The 12,037-nt window shown below is 39.0% G+C and overlaps 2 protein-coding genes across 2 annotated transcripts; one reads left to right on the forward strand and one right to left on the reverse strand.

The window, feature by feature from the left end:
- Positions 1 to 3,419: 3,419 nt before the first annotated feature.
- Positions 3,420 to 4,367, forward strand: LOC105720133 (olfactory receptor 51I2-like). The gene has a single exon (XM_012456437.3). The coding sequence runs from the start codon at positions 3,420 to 3,422 to the stop codon at positions 4,365 to 4,367; it is 948 nt and encodes a 315-aa protein (XP_012311860.2).
- A 5,757-nt stretch (positions 4,368 to 10,124) lies between these two features.
- Positions 10,125 to 11,063, reverse strand: LOC105720134 (olfactory receptor 51I2). The gene has a single exon (XM_012456439.2). The coding sequence runs from the start codon at positions 11,061 to 11,063 to the stop codon at positions 10,125 to 10,127; it is 939 nt and encodes a 312-aa protein (XP_012311862.2).
- Positions 11,064 to 12,037: the final 974 nt, after the last annotated feature.

Here is a 12,037-nt window from a genome sequence, read left to right on the forward strand (position 1 = left end):
TCAGTGGTCTGGAATTCAATTCTCTGTTGCTGGCTTACTGAATGGATTATTCCTGGGCTTCAGCTCTCCTACAAAATAGGAGCTAAATATGTTGATCAGTCCAGGTCAACCCAGTTTTCATTCTCAATTTCTTTGAAACCTCTACGTGGGACAAAGGGCAGATAACAGAGGAGTTGCTCATTCAAGATTTTTCACATTCCCTGCCGCCCAGCTACCTCTTGGAGCCTTTGGACTTAGCAGACCCAGGGGACTCTGAAGATGCAGCTTTATAGAGCTCAGAGCAGGGAGTGGGTGGAGGCTGGCAGTGAGGCTGTGTTTCTCCCTTCAGTGGATACTTCACCAGCCTTGCTTCTCCCATCCACCAGAGCTGTCCTGAGGAGGTAAGTGGAGACCTCATCTCTCCCCTCATAAAGGCACTCAGGAACCTCCTTTAGAGTGTCAAAATCCTTAAGTGATTAGGGTACAAGGATTTGAAGAAGAGGCAGTATGTGATTTAAGTTTAAAATTTTTTCCCTGCACTCCACTTCTATCCCTACATGCACAGTCCCATCTAGTTGGTGCCTGAAATGCCATTATGCTGGCTTCATTCTTGTAGCTTCACTCTGTGGTTCTGAGCATGCACAGCTCTGGCTCAGAGGGGCATCTTCTGAAGCCTTTGTTTGGTGTGAAAGCCTCAGTGTGATTAACTCATGCCACTATTCTCATAGACAGTGGATAAAACACTGAAATAAAAGAAGGGAACCTTTGATTGGGAAACTGTATGTGGGAAGACAGTTTGGAGACAGGACCAGGAACTGTCTCAGCCCCTCAATATCCCTCTTTATCACAGCTCTCCCAGTTGCCATTTATTCAGTACATCTTGTGCCAGGGACAAGAATAGGCACCATTAATGCTTTACTTTGCATTACTTTTTCTATTCTAGAGATGCAAAAATAAGATGTGAAGAAGCTAACTAAATTCACAGCAGGTATGTAGCAATGGTGACATAAAAACTCAGTTATAAGATGCTAGGGGAGCTATTTGTACTTACCTAAATTATTTTACACTCCACACATGTAGCTCTTATTTTAATATGCTCTTTCTATTAATAAAATGGTTTATTTATTTGATCAATATTTTAACCATTAAAACTGGAACTGGTAATCTCTGAGTCCTAGTCTAGGTCTCTATATGCCCAGTCACTCACCCAAGCATTGAGAATATAATGAGAAGAAATACAGACGGTTACAAGGACGTATAAATTGCTGGGGAAACAAAGATACTAATCAACTAACTCAACAAATACATAATAAATGCACTATACTTTAAGGTGTTATAAGAAAAGTCACAAAGAAAAACATGTGTGGAGTGTTTAACATGCAAAACCATGAGAAGAAATGAAATGAATGATGAGAATTATGGAAAGATGGCAACTACTTAGGTTGCCTTTCAGCTTCTATAAGCCATAGAAAGGACTTGAACTTTTATTAAAATTCTTATTTCATAAGGTAAGTGAAGCCATTGAAAGGTTTCTAGTAGGAGAGTAACATCATGTTATTCATATTAAAAACAAATAATTTGGCTGCTTTGTGTAGAATGGATTGGACAGATACATGACACTAAGCTGAGAGATCCTCAGGAAGGTTCTACAAACATTCTGGTTAAAGACGTTGAGGGGTGAGTGACAGTTGGAAGTGAGATGGAGAGACGAAACCAGGGTTGACAATGGATTAATAGATAAGTGAACAGGGGAAGGTGAGAAATAACAAGAATGACTTCCAGGGTTTTCTGGCATGACCACATGAATAGACAGTGATCGATGATAAGTTTGAAGATGATAAGACATAGCAATTGACATAAAGTTCACTTTTGCACTTGTTATGTTTGAGATGACAATGAACTCTTACATTTGGAAGTCCAATAGGAAATTGGATGCATGAACACATATTGAGAAGAGAAGCCTGAGCAGCAGACACATATTTGGGATAACTGAGGTACAGAGCAGAAACAAAGAGGACGTTATGGGTGGACAATAATTTCAAAAGTATTAGTTGTGAAAGTGAATGGAAAATGGCTGATTACTAGGTAGATATGAAGGTGCAATTAAGAGGTTTGCTGTAGTTTGTGATTGTTTGTTTCCTATGATAGTAACTTCCAAAACTGATCTTGAGTGGGGAAGAAGTGATGTGGGTGGGACATATTTGAATGTTGATAGGAGTGATATAAATTCCTGATTCTCACACTCGGCTTCCTATTGGAATTGCCTAGGAGTTTAAACACATGTTTATTCCTGAGTTCTACCTGCCAGAGTCAAATTTATATAGTATAGTTTTCTTCTGAGCAAAGGAATTTTGTAAAGCTTCTTAATTAAGTCTAAGATACAGCAGAATTTGAGAATCTGTGATCTAAACAGACATAAAAAATATTAAAATATAGAAGAGAAAAACCAAGAGAATAAGATGTAGAGGAATGTGACATTCTGGACTCTCGTCAAATAAATGAGGGGTTCAAGGCACAAAGAAAAGACAGAGAACTGAAATAATACTTGAGTATAGGTAAGAGAGGAGAGGCAGCTTAAAATATACACAAAAGGTGTCATCACTTGCACAAGGTACATCATGTTCCTTATCTATCTCTTTGTGCCTCTGATGCTCAACCCTGTCATCTATTTCAATAAAACCACACAGATTCTTTGAAGGCTTTGCAAAATACTACTGGTAGAGTTTGAGCAGTAGACTCATTTAAAGAAGAGATTCAGAGGATGTTTATCGTTACTCCATAAATTTGAGTTTTCAAGACCTGATTCAACAGGGCATTTTTAATATCCTTTAGGGCACTGACCCTCCATTAGGATTCCTGCCATCAGGTGTTGGATCTTGGGAATAGTTAAGACTCAAGAGATTTTGCCAAGGTAACTGAGCTATAATTTAGAAAAAGGATTTCCTCAATTTCTTTTTTTTAAATCCAAGATTATACATTCTCATAATTAATTGTTTATCTTGTCACAATATCCATCAGGAGGTGGGAATATTACGAAAAGACTACATGGGTGACATGGTACACCTCACTTATGGAAGAAACTGATGGCTATGACCCGGTAGAGAGAAAGGGAAAGTCATTTTTCACCATTAGAAAATGATTTGAACCAATGTAAAAAGATATATAGACACAAGAAAAATAAAGGATAATATCTAAAAGTTAGTCAAAGATTTCTGTGAGAAAGAACCTGGAGCTCATGATAGGTCTAGGGGTGCTGCCAGACTATAGAAGGTATGAATGTAACCTGCTTTTTTATGAACTTTCCAAGTGTTGGGCACCAGAATCTACGCATCATCGTCTCTCTTAGTTTTAGATATCAACCACTCCTCGTCTTCACTTCTCCCACCGTCTCATCTCAATTCACTCTGGTTGTGTTTCCCTAAATTCACAAGGAAACCCTGATGGGAGGGCTTGGGACTAACATCTCAAGTACTACCAGCTTCACCCTAACAGGCTTCCCGGAGATGAAGGGTCTGGAGCACTGGCTGGCTGCCCTTCTGCTGCTGCTTTATGCTATTTCCTTCCTGGGCAACATCCTAATCCTCTTTATCATCAAGGAAGAGCAGAGCTTGCACCAGCCAATGTACTACTTCTTGTCTCTTTTGTCTGTTAATGACCTGGGTGTGTCATTTTCTACATTGCCTACTGTACTGGTTACTGTGTGTTTTCATGCCCCAGAGATGACTTTTGATGCCTGCCTGGCCCAGATGTTCTTCATCCATTTTTTCTCCTGGACAGAGTCTGGCATCCTGCTGTCCATGAGTTTTGACCGCTATGTGGCCATCTGTAACCCGCTGCGCTATGCCACAGTGCTCACTGATGCCCGTGTGGCCCGCATTGGCATATCCATCATCATCCGCAGCCTCTGCATGGTCTTCCCACTTCCCTTCCTCCTGAAGAGGCTGCCTTTTTGCAAGGCCAATGTGGTACTGACCCATTCCTACTGCCTGCACCCTGACCTGATCCGCCTACCCTGTGGAGACACTACCATCAACAGTATGTATGGCCTGTTCATTGTCATCTCTGCCTTTGGTATAGATTCACTGCTCATCCTCCTCTCCTATGTGCTCATTCTACACTCTGTGCTGGCCATCGTCTCCAGGGATGAGAGGCTTAAGACACTCAACACATGTGTGTCACATATCTGTGCTGTGCTAATCTTCTATGTGCCTATGGTTAGTGTGTCCATGGTTCATCGATTTGGGAAGCATGTTCCTGAATACGTGCACAAGTTCATGTCTCTGGTCTATCTCTTTGTACCTCCTATGCTCAACCCAATTATCTATTCCATCAAGACTAAGGAGATTCGCAGGAGGCTACACAAGATGTTACTGGGAACTAAGTTCTGATGGAGGAGAACTGTCCTGGAGAGACTTAGAGGTTCTTTGTGTTGCTGATGTTTGGGTGTGCCAGCTTCTTTTGGAGCCTTTCAGTCTCTCTCTAGACATGCACCTACAGTTGTGTACCTGCTGGTAGTTATATGAGTTAGCCAGGCTTCAACGTGTAACTCAAAGCAGCAGGCTGCCGTATGCTGTAATTAACTGTGTCACAGGTTGCCACAACTGGCTTCTCAGACCAAACAAGAAAGAGAGTCTTGAATTAAATCCTTTTTGTCTCAATATCCTAGTAACATCTATGCTTTCAAGTAATTATCAGAAACAGAGAAAAACTAATGTGTATATCAGTTATATAATGTTATAATATAGATTATGTTACCTGAGATCATATCAGCCCAGAATATTTAAATAATCATTTTGAACATCTTTAAACTTAAAAACTAAAGATATGTAATAGCTATGACCAACTGTATACGTTTGAAATAAAAAGAAACCCCGTCTCTACTAAAAATACAAAAAATTAGCTGGGCATGGTGGTGAGTGCCTGTAATCTCAGCTACTCAGGAGGCTGAGGCAGGAGAATTGCCTGAACCCAGGAGGCGGAGGTTGCGATGAGCCGAGATCGCGTCATTGCACTCCAGCCTGGGTAACAAGAGCGAAACTCCGTCTCAAAAAAAAAAATAATAATAATAATACTCCAAAATTATATAAAATGGAACAAAAATATAAACCATACAACATCTGGAGTTCAGAAGTTTAGTACAAAGAAAAGTGTCTTAAGGAAAAGTCACATGCTTTCATCCTTTGGGCATGACTACAGAGAGAACTGAATGACTAGAGGCAGCTAATGAGCACTCCAAATGGAAGCTTAACAGAGGTTGTTGATCGATAGGGTGGCAAGTCCACTTTATTGGCAATGGCAGCTTGGCTGCATAGTTGGCTGAAATATGGGCTCCTGTCCTGCAGTGAGCAACCCAGAAAAAAAGCTTAAGCATGTGCCTGATCAGAGGAGGGATAGCTGAAGGCAAATTCACAGAGAATTAAAGGCACTAGAGAGAAATCCTCTGAAAACCCGTGCCAAAAAAACACAACCCAGACCACACAGGCAGGTGCACACTTAGCAGATTTAAAACAAATGACATGTGGACTTTAACTGGAGAATAAACAGGCAATGGACAGATCATGGCATAATTCAACCCCAATGCATGATCAGGGAATAAAGACATTAAAAAAAATTACTTTTTAAAAGGCAATAGCCAATAATTTTTTTTACTCATAGGATTATGAATAACTTTTCTAAAATAAAGTCATAGGGATCAAATAACATGATCATTTCCTTAACATAATTGCAGTATAGACTTGAATTGCTCCCAAACACCTTCTGAACGTCTCATTAAACAACTAGGACAGAAAAGAAAACAAAATAAAAACCTATAGAGATGACATCTTCAGCAAAACCACATGACAGAAAAATCTTGCTCCCAGTTGGAGAGGACTATATACTAAGAAAAACCTGGGCAGGTGGTTTTGAATTGACTGGCAAAACTGGGAACAATAGTTGCAGGCTCTAATTGCTCATAACATAAGAGGATAAAGCCATGCTGTGGTGGTCCTCAGCGTTTGAAAATTTAAAAAAGGTCAAGCAAATGAGCTCTTCCAAAAGGATATAGCCTCAGCCCAAAGGAAAGTGCACTAAGCAAATAAAGATCCACTTGCATAAGAGAGAAAGAAGACTCTGATGGTAGCGAAAGGGCTTAAGAAAGCAGTCATAAGAAAGTGGTGCAGCAGCTAAATACAGCTTCTCAAGGCCCGTGGAGTTCTAGGGCTGGAACAGAGGGAAGCAGAACATCCTCCAGGACCAGACTTTGCTCTAACACACAGAAGTGGTCTCAAAGAAAGTGCTACTTTCAGCCATTTGTGCAGCAACAGAGGCAGCCCTAGAGCGGCGAAGCTCTAAAAGCTACTCTGCCATTGCCTCTCCTTCCAGAGGATCCTGCAAGTCATCCCAGAAAGCTATATTTATTTATACAGAGAGACGAAAAGGGGTATGTGCTAATTCTACACACAGTTATGAGCAAAAATAAAAGAAAAACATCGATGACAAAGATGGATCCACAGCACTTAGGGTCATGCTGATGATAGGAATCTTCCCCCTTTTTGTTTCAAGTCTTTTTAAAAATCCTAACATTTTACTATCTTCATCTAAATATCAGAAATCACGTTACTGACTTCAATATCTTTTAGGCTTTTAAAAAATGCATCCTTTTATTTCCACTGTAAAATTGAGAATTCTCTTAATAAGGCATACGAATGGAAAGAGTATTTCTGCAACACTAAAAAGTATTCCTATTGTTCATATCATCACACACATATGTAAATATATATATAGTTTTACTATTGTCTAATGAATATTGCCTAATTCCTTAATTAACAGACTTGTGAAAAATAAGCCTCGTCTTTATGAAATAAAATATATTTGTTCAAACTGGTCATATAAATATTTTACAGTGTATATCATCTAAGTAAATGATAATTATCAACCTGTTTATATGTTTTATTATGGACTGAAGGCTGAGAGGGTTTATTAACAAATTACTTTGAGAAAATCTAGGTATGTTTTAAAATAAGGTCATATTGTCTAGTTTATATAAATTTTCCAATAGTCTTATAATTTTTTTCCACTTTATAATAAATTTTTATTTCTATGTTATTTGTAAAAATTTTCTTATAGATATTTGAATTCTAAATATTGAATATTTCCTGTTGAATGCAATCAATCTCCATATCTTCTTGAATAATTGACATGTGAAATACCTCCATTCCTGTAACCCAGTTACACAGGTTTTGAATCTACCTTTTTAGAAGGAATTTCCTTGAGTTTTAGATTTTTCTTTTTACTTGCACTTCAACATTTAGTCAGTATTTACTAACTTTCTGATTCTCAGATTTTTGTGTTAAAATCACTCCATACATTTTTTTCACAATATATATTTGTTTTTTCAAATATAGAAAAACTCACTTGGCAAATGATCAAGTTCTATCTTGTTCAACATTGACTGAATAATTTGCCCCAGTCAGAGACATTAGGGTTAGCATCAGAGGCACAAAGAGGTAGATAAGGAACATGATGTACCTTGTGCAAGTGATGACACCTTTTGTGTATATTTTAAGCTGCCTCTCCTCTCTTGCCTATACTCAAGCATTATTTCAGTTCTTTATCCCTTCTTTGTTTCTTGAACCCCTCACTCATTCACCAAAGATCCAGAATGTCACACTCCTCCACACCTTATTCTCTTGGCTTTTCTCTTGTATATTTTAACATGGTTTTTAAAATCTCTGTTTAGATCACAGATTCTCAAATTCTGCTATATCTTAGACACAATTAAGAAGCATTAAAATATTCCTTTCCTCAGAAGAAACCTATACCACTTAAATTTGGCTATGTGCAAGTAGAACTCACAAATCACCATGTGCTTAAACTCATAGGCAATTCCTATGAGTCATCAAAAGAAGCTACCAATAGAGTGAACAGACAACTTACAGAATGGGAGTGAGTATTTCCAAACTATGGACCTGGGAAATGTCTAATATCCCGAATCTATAAGCAGTTTAAATTAGCATGCAAAGCATATAACTCCATTAAAAATGGACAAAGGACATAAAGAGATACTTCTGAAAAGAAGACATATGTATGTGGCCAACAAGCATATAAAACCAAACACCACATGTTCTCACACATAGGAGGGTGTTGAACAACAGGAACACGTGGACTCAGGGAGAGGAGCATCACATACTGGGGGCAGTTGAGGGGGGGACTAGGGGAGAGACAGCGAGGGGTGGGGAGGGATAACATGGGGAGAAATGCTGGATATAGATGCAGGGGGGATAGAGGCAGCAAACCACCCGGTTATGTATGCATCTATACAACGCTGCATAACCTGCACATGTACCCCAGAACCTAAAGTAGAAAAAAAAAAAGAATGCTCAACAATATTAATCGTCAGAGAAATGCAAATCAAAACCTCAATATCATCTCATACCAGTCAGAATGACTATTAATAAAAAGTCATAAAATTAGAGATACTGGTGAGGTTACAGAGAAAATGGAACACTTATACAGTGTTGGTAGGAATGTAAATTAGTCAGCCATTGTTGAAAGAAGTTTGGGTATTTCTCACAGACGTTAAAACAGATCTATCCATTGACACAGCAATCCTATTACTATATACCCAAAGGAGCATAAATCATTCTACCAAAAAGACACATGCACTTGTATGCTCATCACAGCACTATTCACAATAGCAAAGGCATGAAATCAACCAAGGTGCTCTTCAACAGTGGACTGGTTAAAGAAAATATGGTACATATATACCATGGAATACTATGTAGCCACAAAAAGAACAAAATCATGTTCTTTGCAGCTACATGGATGCAGCTTGAGGCCATTATCTTAGGCATGAGCAGTTTCCCTGGTGAGTTAAGTTGGACTATATAGTGTCTCTCTTTCTCTCTCTCCCCCGCTTCTCTCTCTCTTTCTCTCCCCCCCTTCATCTCTCTCTCTCTTTTCATCTACAAGTAAATCTAAATTTAGTCTGAGAGCACCAAAATTAGCAACAAGGAATTTCTTACTATATCCTACCTCTCTGGTATCAAGGGAAGAGTATGAGAAGGTCTGAAAGAATTATTTTGTGGTATCTAAATCATAAATGCTCTTATCTGTCTATTCTAGGCTTTTTCTTCTTTTTTTAAATTATACTTTAAGTTCTGGGGTACATGTGCAGATTGTGCAGGATTGTTACATAGGTATACACATGCCATGGTGGTTGGCTGCATCCATTCCCCCATCACCTACATTAGGTATTTCTCCTAATGTTTCTAGGCATTTTTTTTTTCTGCAACTGGAAATCCTAGAACATATCATTTTTTGGAAGACAGTTAAAATCTCAAGAAGGAAAGAGATTTCCCCAAAAATTCTATGAATCAGATGTCTCAGATATTGAACATTGTTTTCTGTTGGTGAGGACTGAGTGGTGAACAGATAAAAGAAATAAAGAGATATCTGGAGATTTTTCTAAATGTCAATATGTATCAGTTTACCTGGATCATATTGTTCTATATTTTGTGGTGAGTTCTAATGATTAATCTGATTTCACTTTGTAAAGTTAAAGCAATGTATGAGTGTTTGAGAATGACAGTGTCAGGGAAAGCAAAGGCAGCAATGGTAATGGTAAGTGATGCCAATTTGACAGTAAGGCCATATTTGCAGTGGTTGGGTGCTGCTCTAACACTAGAGAGAGATTAGTACTGAATCTCAACTGGACCACATATTACCTATGTTAGTCTGAAGAATTAACTTGATTCTCTGTATCTTATAAGATTTGTACAAGTATTAAGTGAACTAATGAACATAAATAATTTATAATAGAACTTGACACATTTTAGGACTAAGTTCATTAATTATGATATTAGTAATATTCATTATTATAGAAAATAATTCCTAGCTTAAATTAATCTTCCTTTGTAAAACTTGTCTAATTACTCAATTGCCCCCACAGTTATCTTTCTAAGAATGCTGTTGGTGTTTACTGAATGTGCTGTTCATTTGGAACTCCTTGTTTTGTGTTATAAGTTTTGCACCATCATTTCCTGGCCTACTTTCTCCCCAGCACACACATCTGTCTTATACTTTGATGATGATGATGATGGTGATGCTACTGATGAGAACCTATGGCCAAAATAAACAACAGATTCTAAAGCCAAATGTGAAAGTCATATTTTGATGTGACGAAACATGCGGACAATGGCTCGGTGGATTTCCTTTGTCTTGGCGCTATAAATGAGAGGGTTGAGCACAGGAGGCACAAACAGGTACACACTTGACATGAGGACATGTATGTAGCGTGGGACATGCTTCCCAAAGCGGTGCACAGTGGAGACCCCAATCATTGGCACATAAAACGCAAGTACAGCCAGGATATGTGACACACATGTGTTGAGAGCTTTGAGGCGTTCCTCATGGGAAGCAATGGACATGACAGAATGCAGAATGAGCACATAGGAGAGGAAGATAAAAAACAGGTCCATGCCAAAGGTGGATACAAGAACGAAGAGTCCATAGATGCTGTTGATAGTGATATCGGCACAGGCAAGCTTCATCACGTCTGGGTGCAGGCAGTAGGAGTGAGAAAGAACATTGGATCTGCAGATAGGCAGCCTTTTGATAAGAAAGGGAAGAGGGAGGAGGGTGATGAAGCTTCGAGCAGTCACACCTAAACCCATTGCAGCAATGACTTCATTGGTGAGCACAGTGGCATAGCGCAAGGGGTCACAAATGGCCACATAGCGGTCAAAACTCATGGCCAGCAGAATACCCGATTCTATCATGGAGAAGGAGTGAATAAGAAACATCTGAATTAGACAGGCATCAAAAGTGATGCTGTGGGCCTTGAGGCAGAAGGTTCGGAGTACAGTGGGCAGTGTGGCTATGGACATGGCCACATCACTGAAAGACAACATGGAGAGGAAGTAGTACATGGGCTTGTGGAGGTTGGGATCCACTCGCACAGCCTGCAGGATCACTGTATTTCCCCCAAGGGCCACAGCGTACATCACACAGAGGGGCCCTGCCAGCCAGGAGTGAGCGCTCTCTAGGCCAGGGATACCAGTCAGGAGAAAGAATGCAGGCTGAGTGACATTGAACAATTCCATAGCAGAATGAACTTAGGGTACTTTTCAGAGTCAGATCTTCTGACTTGGAGAATTCTAACAGTTGCACTTGCTGGAGGACAAGAAATCAGGAAATAAGAGACAAGGTGATGATGTCGACATAAATGGAAACTAATGCATTCATGAAATCACTGGTTTGGGGTTGATGCAGGCAAACTTCTTTCCTTCACATTTTATGATGATCAGGCCGCAGGCTGAGCTAATATTTCCCTCTGTTTTATGAAGAAGGAAGACATTGACAAATACTTCAATAATAGAAATTAGTTAAAAGGAAAATGTTTAAATTACATTTCTACAACTTCCATGTATTTCAGAGGCATCATTCCATAGAGATATGCTAACTACAATTCACGAATAGTCACCATAGAAGAAAGTCAGGAGTTTGTGTTATCAACAGCAATTGGAAATATTTAAATATTTTCTTGAAAATGTTGTTTAATTCACATGTCACTAATAAATGAGAGAATTTCCCAGAGCAAGTTTGTATCATGCTGTGTGCTTGGATAGAGAGGGAAAAGGACAATGGGGTGTGGTCATTGACTGCCTCTGGGCATCAGCTTTTCATTGGCAGAGTTACTGCAAAAAAGCAATAACAGAAACAACGTATATTTGTGCAAAGGCACAAGGCTGTATCTGTTTCTGGAAAAACTGTGCATTCTTCCCTACATATTCTATAGGTACACTAGCGTTCAGTCTGTGGGAGAGAATTATTCCAAATACAAACTTACATACCCTCACACAGTTAGATGTACTCTCAAAATACCCATTAGTCACAAGGACACATTAATGTACCTTCACAACAGCTAGTAGAAAGCTCATTCATACTCTAACAAGACACTCATTCACATACTCTCTCCATATCTCATAAAGTCACTCTTGTTATGCAGTTATATTTACACATTCTCTCTTGATCTTTACACCATTTAACATGCGTGAAAAGATGTGTTGCTTTCCCA

Source organism: Aotus nancymaae, unplaced genomic scaffold (assembly GCF_030222135.1).
Source record: "Aotus nancymaae isolate 86718 unplaced genomic scaffold, 86718_ANA_hifiasm-v0.15.2.pri h1tg000059l, whole genome shotgun sequence".
In the NCBI taxonomy this organism is placed as follows: Eukaryota; Metazoa; Chordata; class Mammalia; order Primates; family Aotidae; genus Aotus; species Aotus nancymaae.